We start from the raw sequence: 14,206 nt of genomic DNA, 5'->3' as shown, positions 1-14,206 counted from the left end.
CTTTACTTTTTTATTTCTATTTAGAAAAGCCTTTAATTAGTATTTTTTAATGCCTTTTAGGAAGCTATTATATATTATAATCTAGCTTATAAAGTATTAAATCTATTAATATAATATAAGATATTTTAAATTAGCTTAAACTATAATTTAATTTCTTAAATTTCTTTTTTAAATAACTAAAAGCTTTTATTTAAATTTATAAGCTTTTTTTAGTATTATAGTCCCTTTAATATAGGCTTAAAGTATTAAATAGTTTATACTATAAGCTATTGCAGTTTTATTTATAGAAACTCCTTTTAAAACTATCTAAAAAGTAATATATATATCTTTTTTAATAAATTTTATTATTTTAAATTAATTAATACTATTTATAAGTCTATATAATTAAAATTAGTAAAGTTATAAATTAATTAAGATATTATAAATTGGGTAGTTAGGTTAAAAAGCGGGTGGCCGGTTTCTGGGGGTGGCTGGTTTCCCTGTATCTGACGTTATTGCAAATGATGAGCATTTTCTGGCACATGGTGAACCATGAGATACGGACGTTTTTTCATGGTTTGTAGCACCAGGCTCGAATTACCTGTGCCGTTTGAGAATTTCTGCCAATCAGAGACCTGACAATTCAAACAATCTGATCTCAATTGCATTTACAATCGTCGTCTGCAGCCTAACTACTTGCTACCTACCTACCTACGTGGTGGAGATGTCATCTCCTCACGTTATACAGTGCTTACAGACAGCCATACATGGTTGATGAGTGTTAAGAAACCCCTGCTCGACACCGCAGCTTCTTTATGAAAGTCGTTACGCACTGAGCCGTCTTTTCCTCGAGCCAAAGCCCAGGATCGATGATTGACGCTTCCAACATATTCCCATATACATACACAGCCTTCGCGTGGGGATTACCATCATGTCTCTTGGACAGACTTGGTAACAGCTGAGCAATTCATACCCTCCAAATATTCGCTTTGGCGTCTTTTCCTCAATATCCGCCGTTGTCGACTGACATGCAGATGTAAGGGCTATTGGAGTGGAATTAGGCTTTCATTTTATCTCCTCGGGTCTCACCGCCGATACCGCCTGTCATGTCTCAACGTTAGACGGCGTCGGCTTCCGTTCACATGATGGCGATGACGCCAGAGAGCGATTTGGGTTCGGCGCGTATCCGCTCCGTCGGTCCCAAGGGCGTGTCACACCGGGAGCTTTTGATTCTTAGCGCAGCATCCTTCCGAGGTGGGTTCTCCAGCACGTTATTCAAAATACAGTTTTCCACCAACAAACAGGAACAATCGCCAATCCACCATCTTGGTTCATCTGTCTTGTCAGCCTCGTCATGGCGTCATCCCTTCCCGCTGCTAAGCAGCAGCTGAGAAGTCTCATGAAGCAGAAGCTGTCCAAGATCACCCAGGACTCCATCACAACTCAGAGTATGACAACCAACCAATCACTCATTATCATGTCATGTGTCTATTCGTAGAACGCTTCCCCTAACACCAGTCATACAGGTCGCTGTATTTTCGAGACCTTGAAAGAGTTTCAGCCTTATAAGGATGCTCGGCGCGTCAGCATCTATCTGGCTATGCCGACGGCTGAGGTCCAGACAGATGCTATTGTGCGCCATGCCTTATCTGATGGCAAGCAGGTCTTTGTTCCTTATTTACACAAGTCGCCCTTTCAAACGCCGGATACTCCAGCTCGGGTTATGGACATGGTTCACCTAAAAGACGTCCAGGACTATGAAAGCCTAAAGTTGGATAAGTGGGGGATTCCCAGCGTTGACCCAGCTACTGTCGATGCGAGAAGACGTATACTGGGTGGTTCAGACGTCCAGAATTCCGAGCCCGCAATTCTAGACTTCATGGTTGTGCCCGGAGTCGCATTTGATTTGGACCAGTCAGGGTCAATTCGACGCCTTGGCCACGGCAAGGGCTTTTATGATTTCTTTATCAACAGATACATGGCCAAGCTCGAATCAAAGGGCATAGCGCACGAGAACCCGCTACATTTGTATGGCTTGGCTTTGACAGAACAGATGGTGCCTGCTACGTCGGAGCTTCAGATTCCCACAGACACTCACGACCGTAGACTCAATGGCCTTATTCTTGGAAACGGCGAGATCAAGGCCGGTGTGCATGAAGCTTCTACTTCGCGATATCCACGACAAGATCTATAACCTTAAAACTGAAGGGCTTGGTATATGATTTGGGGACCACGTGATATTCTCAGCCAGGTATAGGTAGAGTACAATAGGTTCAGCTCTGTTGTTCAGATAGTTGACAGACTATTCTCAGCACAAACACGAAGCTCTGTTATCAGATATTATGAATCGAATGTTTGGGTTTCGTGTTTTTCAACTGTTATTGATAATTCCAGAGATGCATATATGTTTCGTCCATGAGGTGTGCCATGTTGCGGAGTAGTCAAACTTGAGATGTCGGGTAATATCCGGGCGGTTGCCCCGCCATGGCCATGACGAGCAACCTAAGAATCGTAAATACTTCTAGTAGGCACTTATCCTGACCTTAAACAAACTTTAGCCAGGTCATTGAATTACCTGCTCTCTTGAATTTCCGAACTTGTTTGCCTTCTGGGCTCCGTACTATATTTCCATTCTTTCCTTCCTTCTCAACCGGTTCTCTCGACTTATCCTCTCGCCAAAGTTTTCCCTCGCGATCCATAGGAGCCTCATCGATCCCAACTGCTGCCCCCCTTTGCATGCGCCACTACTCACGAAGGTCGATCGTGCGCATCATAGCCATATACCCCGACACTCAACTTTGATCTCCCCTGTTCACCCTTCAAAACGAAATGGCTTCAAACGGGGCCCAGGAGGCTTTTGCGCCGCCTGATGTGCTGGCTGCTGTTATGACTATGAGGAGCGGGGAGCAAGAGGCCAAGAAGCACGCCCACGAGTACTTAGAGAGGTTTCAGAAATCAGTGCGTCGCTACAGGCTCTTCTTCATACGGCTAGGTCGCTAACGCTGGATATGTATAGAAGGATTCATGGGCAACTATAATGGGTATTCTGCAGTCTGATGCCGAGCCAGAGGCAACCCTCTTTGCCGCCATTACCCTGCGTGGAAAGGTTTGAAGCTTATGATATACACCTCGGCCTCACTATTAACTTCTCCCTTCCAGATCACATACGACCTCTCTACCCAAGTTCCTGCGAACGAACTACCTGCCCTTCGAAACCAAATCCTCTTACTACTCAAGCACTTCGCCCCGGGTCCCAAGCCTATCCGTGTCCAGCTCTGTGTGTGTCTGGCCATTCTAGCGATCCAAATGAAGGACTGGAACGATGTTCTGCCTTCTGTCGTTCAGTCGCTTAGTGACAGCCCCGAGAGCCACGCCTGCATTTTGGATTTCCTGAGGGTTCTCCCTGAAGAAGTCACCGAGGGTCGAAAGATCACCTTGTCTGTACGTGGATCGCGCAACCATAGATCGGGAATTCGCTTCTTTCGAGATTGTCAAATCCGGTCGACCTCAACACCAGTTCAAGTCTAATTGTTTGGAATTAGGAAGAAGATCTTGCGATGCGAACGCAGGCTCTCTTGGCCGATAATGCGGACCAGGTCGTCCAACTCCTTATCAACTATTCTCAGTCCTCACGTAAGTTTGCGCGACCTTCCGGCACCGCCAAGTTACTAACATCTGTCGCAGCGGCAGCAGCTCAGAACCCTCAGTTGATGGAGTGCATCACTTCCTGGCTTCGAGAGGTCCCAGTAGGCAATGTTGTCAAGTCGCCTCTAATGGATATTGTTTTCAACGGCACAACTAGCGATGGTTGCAGCCAGGAGGCTTCCGAGTGTCTGTGCACCATGCTTCGAGAGACCAGCGACGTCGACGAGAGTCAGGAGATCATCGAGCTACTATTTCCACGAATCATCTCCTTGAAGCCGCAAGTGGCCAAGGCAGCCGAGGAGGATGACACAGAGACACTCAAGTCTTTGACTAAGGTGTTTGCAACTGCTGCAGAGAGCTGGGTCGTTGGAATCGCCCGCCAACCTACACATTTCCGACCACTAGTTGACGCTGTGCTGGAATGCGCCTTGAGAGACCAGGAGCGCGATGTTATTGAGCATACCTTTAACTTTTGGTACGAGCTCAAGCTCTATCTTGTGCTGGAGATCTATATCCAAGGTCGGCTTGAGCTTGTTGACGTCTACTCCAAGTTGGTGGATATTCTCTTAAAGCACCTTGAATACCCTAAGCCGGACTCGGGTAACGAAAATGATCTATTCGACGGAGATCGCGAGCAAGAGGAGAAATTCAGAGAGTTTCGACACCAGATGGGCGACACACTAAAGGATTGCTGCGAGGTGATGGGCGTTACGGACTGTCTCACCAAGGTTCTCCAAGCAATTCAGCTGTGGATGTCAAAGTACGCCAATCAAGTGAACGATAACTCAGTACCTCACTGGCAGGAGCTGGAGGCGCCTTTATTTGCCCTACGCGCTCTCGGTCGCATGGTGGACAAGGATGAGAGTATTGTGCTCCGCCAGCTCATGCCTCTCCTTGTACAGATGCCGAGCCACGAGAAGCTCCGCTTCGCAACCATCATGGTACTCGGCCGCTATACTGAATGGACAGCTGCCCATCCGGAATATCTCGAGCCCCAATTCAACTACATCGTCACATCATTCCAGTCGGATTCCAGGGAGATCATCCGCGCCGCCGCCTTGGCTATCAAGTTCTTCTGTACAGATTGCAAACACCTCCTGAGTGGCCAAGTGCTGCAGCTTCAGACCTTCTATGATGAAGTGCTGGATAAGCTCCCAGACTTGAGTAAGGAAGAGATCACAGAAGGTGTTGCTAACGTTGTGGCTTGCCAGCCCACGGAGGAGATTTACCGATTGCTCAAGCTATACTGCGACCCATTGATCCAGCGTTTGATGGCCAAAGCCAATAATGCTACAGACGAGGAGGGTAAATTGGCGCTCGCTGGTAAGTAAGCCCGAACTCAATTCAGCAAGCAAGACTAACACCGTTTTAGATCATCTGCAGCTCATCACCATCTTTGTTCAATACGTCGTGCCCCCTGTGAGCCCTGGTCAGGAAAACCCTGCTGTCAAGTACTGGCAGGAGGTTTTCCCCATCCTTTCCACCGTGCTGGACAACTTCTTGAACTTCACTCCCATCTGCGAGCGCGTCTGCAGGTGTTGGCGCAATATGGTCATTGCCCACCGCACAGCCATGACCCCTTTGCTCCCGGAAATGGCAAACAAGCTTGCGGGCGGCTTCAACAACTCAAGGGAAGGATGTTTCTTGTGGGTCACTTCAGCGATCCTGCGCGAATTCTCTGAAGCACGAGAGCACGTTGACCAAGCCACCACTGAGAACATTTACACATTTTTTGAAGCCCAGACAACAACCTTCCTCCGAGTCATGACGGAACTACAACCTAAGGAGCTCCCTGACGTTATTGATGACTTCTTCCGCCTTCTGATTGACGCCCTTCTCTACTACCCCCAGAAGCTCATTCCATCTCATCTTCTAAGGTCTGTCTTTGAGGCGTCCATCTACGCTCTAACTCTAGAGCAGCGAGACCCTCTGTCCTCAACGCTGCATTTCCTCCGTGATCTCTTGTCATACGGTGGTGATAACCCTGCTAGTAGCGATAGACTACCGGAGACAACGGCTGCGGAGGTCAAGGCCATTGTCAAGAATCTGCTACTTACTCTTGGCGAGGGTCTGGTCAAGCAGGTCATGGCGGGCATGATGATCACATTCCCCCGCGACTGTTTCGCTGATGGCAGTGGTGTTCTGCTGGCGTTGTTTGAGCTGGTTCCTCTCCAGACTCACCAATGGGTCTCCCACACAATACAGCTACTACCAGAGGGCACTGTTTCCCCTGCCGAGGCCAACAGATTCCTGATCAAGATCAAAGAGAGGCTTGAGTCGGGAGACCCCAGCGCCATGAAGAATGTGCGCGCGATTCTGCAAGATTTCACCAATACCTACAGACGACGAAATGTGGCACCCCGCGACGGACTCGGCCAGCTCGAGGCCACGCGCTTCCAGTTCTCCGGTTAGGCGAGGTTATGGACTTAATGAGAAGATAGTGGAGGCTCCGTGTTAATCGCAAACGGGGAGACGGGTTTGGTGCTCTGTTGCTTTTTGATACGACATCTAGCCGGTATTAGAGGAACAAGATGGACTGGTGGGGAATTTGAAAATGAAGACCATTAGATATGTATGTATACTGGGGTTAATCGAGGATAATTGAGCGTTTCTTTGACGGGAAAACGGGATGGACTCTCTGGAAGGCATGGCGAAAAGCATTAACAATTAGGACGCTCATGGCAGGTTAGCCGCCTAGAGCACAGTGGCATGATGTGAAGAGTTTGTGTAGATACAAAAGCAGGAATTTCGTATTGTATTCTTTCAGTAGAGTGGCGTTTTTGAAATGAAGCTATTCTCCAGCTTCTGAGTATGAGATGCGTTCACACTTGGACCAAGAGGGGGCCAGCCTCATTATTTTGCTGATACCGGTGATAAAGAGGCTGTATTGAAAAGGCACTGGCCCGTTCGATGGGTGAATAGAGACGACAACAAAGAAACAGATTCGGCCCAGGGGGTCCATCTGATGCGCTCGCACATCACAATGGTCAAGTCTCAGCAAACCCGTCAAGACAACAAGAGGCTCACGGACAAGTGCGATTGGTTACAAATGGCATTATCGTTAGTTTAGTCTCATGGATGTCCCATCTGCGAACTTTGCCTGATTCTTTTCAAGTTCTTTGTGTATCAGTCAAGAATGAATGAACACTCGACGACACTAGACGAAAAATGGAACTCGGGGATCTAAATCGGGTATCAAAGAACCATAGTGTGTGCCCTGGGTAGCCAAGGGAGATTTCTTGGACAAAGACGGTTCACGTTGGTTGACATGTGTTGAACAAAGGATGCAGGGCTCGGGCGAGGGAACATTGAGTTGATAAGAACAAGAACATCAGCTCAAGTCCTGGGCACTCTTTGGCCACTCTATACACTCTATATCAAAACTTATGGACTGGACTCTTATTGTTTCTATTGTTTATGTTGCTGTATAGTCCGTCTACGACACGCTGGCTCAGGGACCAAGCACACTTTAGTTCTAACTTGCCTGCCATCAAATATTTACAGGCACAGTCCTTAAGTTTAGAGTACCGTATCATTCACTGAGAGTTGAACAGTCACGATTTCTCTTGAGAGACTATAACAACATGTCGGGATATCCAAACTACGGCATGCTTCCTGAAGATGAGAACCAGAGTCAAAATGGAAATCAGGATCAAAATCCAGGCCAATATCACAATGGAAATAATTCGATACAGAGATTCCAGTGTGATCCAAATTTGATCAACGCAACCTTCGGGCCTGGTGAGCCTTCTTTCGATCAGAGCGCTGGATCGGCCACTTGGGAGCAGCAAACTCCGATCCCCCAGGGACAGCAGGCAAACCAGCCGAACCCTCCCGTTCAGGAGGAATGGAATTTTGAGACGCAGTCTCCATATAAGGTTGCCAAACAGACACTCAAAAAGATATTCATCCAGCCTTTTCCTGATCCTCAGGCAGAGGCTCGGGCTTGGAGTTGGACTTGGGCTCTGACTCAGCTACACAATTTGGCCATGGCACACAAAGCGATGTTGGCCCAGGGTAAATTCGATCACTGTACTGTTCTTGGCGCTCCAGAACCATTTACATTTGAAAATCCTCGTTCCGCTGGCGGTAATCCGCAAGTGCCTATTCCAAGTCAACAACATGAGCCTCGTTCCATTGCAGGACATCGTAATGTTGTCAACGCTCGTGCCGATCATGGCATTGTTCCTCCTGGTCTTCCCGCTCCTCCATTTTCTCAGCCATCTCTTGCTGGCCCATCTACTGGGGGTCACAAAAAGAGAGGTCGGGCAGCCTCACCAGACACTACGGCGCCCGCTCCGAAAAGGACGAGAAATCTTTCGCCGAACGCATCTGGCGCCGAGGGAAGCGACGCCAACAGTTCTGGAATCCCTAATCCCACTCCAAACACAACGTCACCTCCGTCGAGACAGCCTCACATAACTAGGAAACGGAAAGCGGCTACCGACAGAGGGGGAGACGACGGTGAAGACGATCTTCTTTTGGATCCCAGGCCGCAAAAGAAGCCCAGGGGAGAACCAGCTGCCTCCGAGAATAGGAGCAATTCTCGGAGTAATACCAAGAAAGGAGACCGTGAACGGGTCGTTCAAGGGACAAAATGCCTCTTCTGTGATAAACACCCTGAGATCAGCGCTGTCAAACCGTGTGACTGGGAACAGGTTTCACAGAGCAACGGCCCCAAAATATATAATCTAGAATGCACCAACTGCGCTGATTACCGCTCTCGAAACAAGGATAACACAGAGCTGGCCGAGAAAGGCGGCCATAAGTGCCAGGTTCCAGGCCCTGAAAAGTCCTTGATCCACTTCGAGCACAAAAGGTACGGCGTTGACGATCCTCAAACGTATGAGGACAAGAGTTGCAGTCGTTGTAAAAGGAAGGGATGGGAAGCAACATGCGACGCCGATACGATACTAGGCTACAGTTGCCTCATTTGTCGAAGAGATGAGGAATGCAGGGTTGGCGAGGAGGCAATGCCCTTCAAACGGCCAAACAAGCTCACACGTCGACCGTGGTACCGGCATCCATGCGATCGTTGTTTGTTGCGCCACAAGGCGGACGGTAAGCTGAAGGAAGCCGATTGCTGCAGCTGGATTAAAGACAGGGAAGAGTGGGAGAACAACCAAGCCTGCAGACAATGTCAACGGGACGGGACAATATGTTTGGACCTTGGAGCTCCCATGGGGTCTTTTTCTGAACGTGCCGAGAACGAGCCCACAAGCTGGGAGATACGCACCGAGTTCGAGGCGGACAAAGAGAAGACAAAGGGGGATAAGACCAAAAAAGAAAAATGGCATGAATATACGGAAGTGCTACCACACACAACTTGGAGAAAGCCGTGTCAAGGGTGCCAGACAGCTGGGAAAGCTACCGACTGTCTGGTCATGTGGTTCCAGCCAGACCACGCGTGTGAGCGCTGCACGCAGATTGGTATTGACTGCATGGTCCCAGAAAATGGTGGCCTTCGACATTGTCCAATCTTCGATCTGAGCAGGGTTGGTTTCGGACAATTCACCCCTTACCAGGCCTGCGAGCAATGTTTAAAGGCTGGGAGAAACTGTGACAGACAAAGACCATGTGACAGTTGCATACGGCACAACGCGCGATGCGATGCTTTCCATTGGGCCAAACCTGGATGTATTGACCGTGGCAAGATAGCCAAAAAGAAAAACAAGAAAACCTACAATCCTGGTCCTTTGTACTACCTGGCCTTGGGATATGGCCCTGAAGGTGTCAACGACCTCAAGGATGGTCGAAGCATTGAACATTGGATTGGTCCTACAGCTCCTGTGTACGGTCTGATCGACCCCAAGGACGGCCCGCAGCTTTATAAATCCGTAGCCAACGCTCATCAATCTTGTCGCCCGCCAGTGGGCATTCGGCCCCCTGCCCCTCTACAGTCTGGCATGGAACTGAAGGAAAGACCTGCCGAATTCTGGCGCGAGTTGATGAATAAGTGTTGGCTCAACAGTCAGCCCCAGCCTCCAAAAAACTATCCCCAAGCGTACCAGGAAGTTTGGAGCCTTCTGCGCAGCCTGCAGGATTTCCAGATGGCGCAGGTCCGTATGGAACCCAACTTGCCAGTACCTTTCGTGCGCAGCTTTCGGGGAGGTCCTGTGCTCGCTGACATTGAGAGAACTCAAAGTCATATACCTTCAGCTGCTTATCAAAATCCGGATGCCGCACAATCACAGGGGGTACCACAATTACCGCCAAACCAACCGTCGATGCAATATGGAGACACATATAATCCTCAACAAAATGCACCGGAACCACAAGCACCTCCATATCCCTTTCCAGCGGGATATCAACCAGGTGGCTATACAGACCTTCTCAGCCAGACACATGGAGATCCAGCAGCAGCCGGGCAAGAAGAAGACGGGGGCATTAGTCAACAGCAGCTACCGCCAGTGCAACCGTTCCCAGGTCCAGAGCAAATACATGATAGCTTCGACCAACAGACGTTTTCCCAGGCGCAGAATGGGCAGCAAATGCAACAAGATCAAGGTCTGCTGAACCTGCAAGGTTACGGAAACTCGGATCAACAGCAATCAGATCCCTATTCACAGCAAATGGGACCGCATCAAGGTCCAGTAGATCCCGAAGAAGACAGACAAAGGAGGGAAAATCTAGAATGGGAAAAGATCCTTGGTCTGCTATCAAGCACAGCGCCACAAAACGCAGACGATGAAAGTGGTGAACGTCGGCCCTTGGCCAAGAGTGCCATCCCGGCTCCGGTGATTGAAAATGACCAACAAGAGCGACACAGTGGTTCGCAGTCTCCAGAAGAAAGTAACGAATCCCTGGAGGTTTTCAAGCGTCGGTACGGGCATTTTGTAGATCGAAGTGGTGAGCAGGCACATGGGCGTTCCCGCGCGAATCGTGGGGAGCGCTGGCATAAGCCTCAAACCTCTAGAGGCAACAAAGGCTCATCCCAAGAGAGAACGGCTCGGGGGAGACGGGCGCCCAAGAACGCAAACGATCAAGTTGCTTTCAATCCTTTCCTCGGTTTCACATTCGGTCCGAACCAGAAACCTCAGTCCAAGGAGAAGCCAAAGAGCTCACGCTGGAAGATCTTCAATCATCTCGAGGGTATTGACATGAGCGAATGGCATGAGTCAAAGTCTAAAGATCCTGAAGAAGAGTCCCGGCCACGCCTCTTTTCTATTGCCAATGGTCAAACAAACCAACCAACGCCCTTACGTGATGTTCTTGGCGACGTGCCTTGCGAGGAGAAGGTTACAAGGACAACCCTTTATTGCGGTGAACCGGGAGAGGGCGGATGGGGTCTGTGTAACGCTTGGAACACAGATAGCAAAGGTCAGGCTATCTGCCAGAGTCATGCCCATCGCAACACAGCCCTACCATACTTCCCAGTGTGCAATGATTGTACCCGGGGCAACGTGAAGTACTTGTTCCAGCATGAGCACAATCCCATAACCCAAGGTGAACTGCTCAGCATGCGTGCTTATCTCTGCAATGACTGTGCAGGTCAGATGAGCAGCGGTGCTCCGAACGCGGTCCAGAATCAAATTGTCGGTACCAGGCGGGTATATGGCACTGCAGTGGATGAAGCGCATTCCCAAAGCATACCCTCACAAGCCGCCGCCAACCCCATGAGGAATACCGAGGCTCTGACAGGCTGTTCGTGTGCCAACAGAATGCTAGGAACATCGCTCTGCCAGTTCCATAGATTGTACTATGCTGAAGAGGTTATGAAACACGCGGCATTGATGCAAGAATGGCGGCTGTCGCGCTTCAAGAAGGCAGTGTGTCCCAGTTGTCTTGCACAAAAGCCTAGTGAGAAGGTCAATATTTCGGCCAACGTCGATGGATTTGTAAGGGGCGCGCCGACAGCATGGGCTTGTGTCGTTTGCAATGACTGGCTTGTGAATGAACACAACGACGTGAACAACCAGCCAAAGGCGATTGACAAGCCGCTGTGGAATCTAAATATCGGGCGCAAACTTCTCGACCCGCGTCGAAAGATAACTACCGGCAGGGTTCTGGGGCAAGTGGTGTCTGTCTAGATGATGGATGGCTGAAAAGAATGGTTCATGTGAATTTAAGATGTGAGGATTCCGGAGTTTGGCGTTTGGCGTTTCTGAGACATAGAACCTAGGTTTGCAATTGACTTATCAGTTTTCACACGTAACAAGATGCCGACGCAGATAGGCTGAGACTGACCTAACATGGTGAACCAGGAGCTTTACCACCCTGTCATGCACAAGAAACTCAAGGGGACGCACCGATCAATCTCGGATATGAAGCATTCCGGATTGTTTTATGAGAAAAGCCATGTGGCTGATAACACAGCTGAGCGGAATGTTCTGCATCAAGAGACAAAAGACGAAGCTGTTTAAACCATAAGAAAAAGGGATGTGTACTTGTATTGTCTGACTGACTGAACCATTGCTGCTGGAGAGAAGGAGACCTCGAGATTGACAGATAGAAAAATAGAAGCAAAAAATTACATATATGAAAGAAATAAGGATATAGAGAATCTGAAGCCGTACTTTGAAAAAATCATCCTCCCCAGCAACACAAAACAAAAAAAGGAAATGGTCGGGTGAATTTTTAATCTCTCGCGAGGTCCTGAGGAAGGGATGAGTAGCATTGCATCGAGTTGCATCTGGCATTCGCAATGTCAGCAGCACACTCCCTCCCCTGTCTTTCTCTCTCCTCCAGTATGAAGGCGATTCTTTTCTTTGTTTATCCACAACGTCCAAGATAGCGAGCCACTCCAGAGAAACGCCGATCCATGTTCCATGTCATATGGATCGTGGGTCATTAAGCATGAACCATCGGCATTGCTCACAAAGACACTTTCTCTGCCATGAGCACGCCAGGTCTCTAAATCCCATGTCGCTGGGTATCTCCGTTGGCTGCGTCCGAATCAAATGTGAATATGAACCCAGATCCTGACTCCCGTCCGATGCAATCAACTTTTTCATCTCCGTGCTCTTCCTAAAGCCTATGGGTTATATTGCATCCTCACATCATGTCGCGTGCAGTTGACAGAAACCAGACATGTCGGGTACATCCCGCCGATCGCATCTCGCCTTGTCTCGAGATGGTCTCTCTTTCGCCCTTAGATATTATTCCCTTTACATCAGTACACACTTGGCACAACATCCAGCTTCTTGCTCGCCGTTGTCCATATCCATGGGCTTTGGGGGACCGTTCGCGCCTGAAGTACCGCCGCTGCCAGTCGAGTAGCCTTGCATCTCACGGTTATATCTTCGGATCTCTCGTACGATGTCGTAGAATGCCTTGTCGACGTTGATTCGGGACTTGGCGGATGTTTCGATGAACTTGCAACCGAACGACCTTGCAAGTGCCTCTCCCTCTGTTTCCTTTGTCAGTAATTCATGCTAAAGCCAACTCGTAATAGAACGTACCCTGTCGTGACACGTCTCGGTCGCCTTCCAGATCGCACTTGTTGCCAACAACGACCATGGGGAAATAGTCCTTATCCTTGACTCGCAGAATCTGTTGCTGGAAGGTGGTGATTTCCTCGAAGCTTTGTCGCGAAGTGATCGAATAGACTAGCAGAAATCCCTCTCCGGTTCGCATGTACTGCTCGCGCATGGCGCTATACTCCTCTTGGCCGGCTGTGTCGAGGACATCGAGCAGTGCGACCTCCTCATCAATGACACACTGCTTTCGGTACGAGTCTGTAATTGATGTTGCGTTAATACTGCTCCTGACGCGACGTGATGGTCACGCAAATGAATTTAGGGAAACCAACCTTCAATCGTGGGGTCATACTCGTCGACGAAATGGCTCTGGATCAACTGAATAGTCAAGCAGGATTTGCCGACACCACCGCCGCCTACAACAACGAGCTTGTACTCTCGCAGGAACTAACGAAAGGTCAGCAACACGATCGATCATGTGTGGCGGAATGATGCAGTGTTAATGTCGAGAAATTCGATGACAGGTTCTGTTGCTCCCGGGCACAACAGTGTGGTTTCGCGCTTTACCTTTGTGTTCGCCGCCATTGTGATTAGAGTTCAAGATGCGCTCCCTGATAATGATATCTCTTGACCGGAACTCGTCGTTGTGAATGAAGATCCGGACGTCGCGAGAAATGGATTTGTCGAAAGGCAAACAACCAAGGACAGGACGAGATGAGACGATCGAGGAGAAAGGCGCTCTTTGCGGTCGACACGAGATAATGCAAGGAACAAAGGGAGATGGGGAACAGGACGAAATGAACTGAACTGAATTGAATTGCACTGAATGATTTGCCGCTGGGGCGAGCAGATTCTAGCTTTGAATGTGTGGAGAGACGGAGAGAGACGATTCGAATGGGCCAAATGGGTTCGAAAAAAAGGTCAAAGCAGAAGAGTCGAGGGTAGACTGAAAGTGACCAGGAGAGAGAAGGGGAACAAGGCCTGAAAGGGGAAAGGGTCGAAAGGCCAGGTTAGGAAAGCATCCTGGAAGGGGAGCAAGGGACTGGGAAGGGAAGGGGAAGGGGGCGGAAGGGGGGCGTCGATGGATTGGGACCTACCTACTAAGGAATGAATGGGGCATTTGAGGGTACTGGATACTCTTTGATTGTTTGCTTTTAGCATCG

General features: G+C 49.1%; 4 protein-coding genes; 3 read left to right on the top strand and 1 right to left on the bottom strand.

Annotated features, from left to right (window-relative positions):
* Positions 1-1,333: 1,333 nt before the first annotated feature.
* On the top strand, positions 1,334-2,173 carry FFUJ_04721 (related to methenyltetrahydrofolate synthetase; the record flags this gene model as incomplete). XM_023571958.1 has 2 exons in its annotated part: positions 1,334-1,427; positions 1,506-2,173. 2 exons carry the CDS (start codon positions 1,334-1,336, stop codon positions 2,171-2,173), a joined length of 762 nt encoding a protein of 253 aa, XP_023426177.1.
* A 635-nt stretch (positions 2,174-2,808) lies between these two features.
* Positions 2,809-6,036, top strand: FFUJ_04722 (related to importin MTR10; the record flags this gene model as incomplete). XM_023571957.1 has 6 exons in its annotated part: positions 2,809-2,937; positions 2,996-3,085; positions 3,139-3,420; positions 3,522-3,612; positions 3,664-4,947; positions 4,997-6,036. The coding sequence occupies 6 exons, from the start codon at positions 2,809-2,811 to the stop codon at positions 6,034-6,036; spliced, it is 2,916 nt and encodes a 971-aa protein (XP_023426176.1).
* A 1,172-nt stretch (positions 6,037-7,208) lies between these two features.
* On the top strand, positions 7,209-11,654 carry FFUJ_04723 (uncharacterized protein; the record flags this gene model as incomplete). The annotated part of the gene is made up of 1 exon (XM_023571956.1): positions 7,209-11,654. One exon carries the CDS (start codon positions 7,209-7,211, stop codon positions 11,652-11,654), a length of 4,446 nt encoding a protein of 1,481 aa, XP_023426175.1.
* A 1,077-nt stretch (positions 11,655-12,731) lies between these two features.
* Positions 12,732-13,628, bottom strand: FFUJ_04724 (probable transforming protein Ras-1; the record flags this gene model as incomplete). XM_023571955.1 has 4 exons in its annotated part: positions 12,732-12,973; positions 13,026-13,301; positions 13,376-13,490; positions 13,611-13,628. The coding sequence occupies 4 exons, from the start codon at positions 13,626-13,628 to the stop codon at positions 12,732-12,734; spliced, it is 651 nt and encodes a 216-aa protein (XP_023426174.1).
* Positions 13,629-14,206: the final 578 nt, after the last annotated feature.

The sequence above is a fragment of the Fusarium fujikuroi genome, chromosome FFUJ_chr02, assembly GCF_900079805.1.
Source record: "Fusarium fujikuroi IMI 58289 draft genome, chromosome FFUJ_chr02".
In the NCBI taxonomy this organism is placed as follows: Eukaryota; Fungi; Ascomycota; class Sordariomycetes; order Hypocreales; family Nectriaceae; genus Fusarium; species Fusarium fujikuroi.
This window is presented reverse-complemented; position numbering and strand designations above follow the sequence as displayed.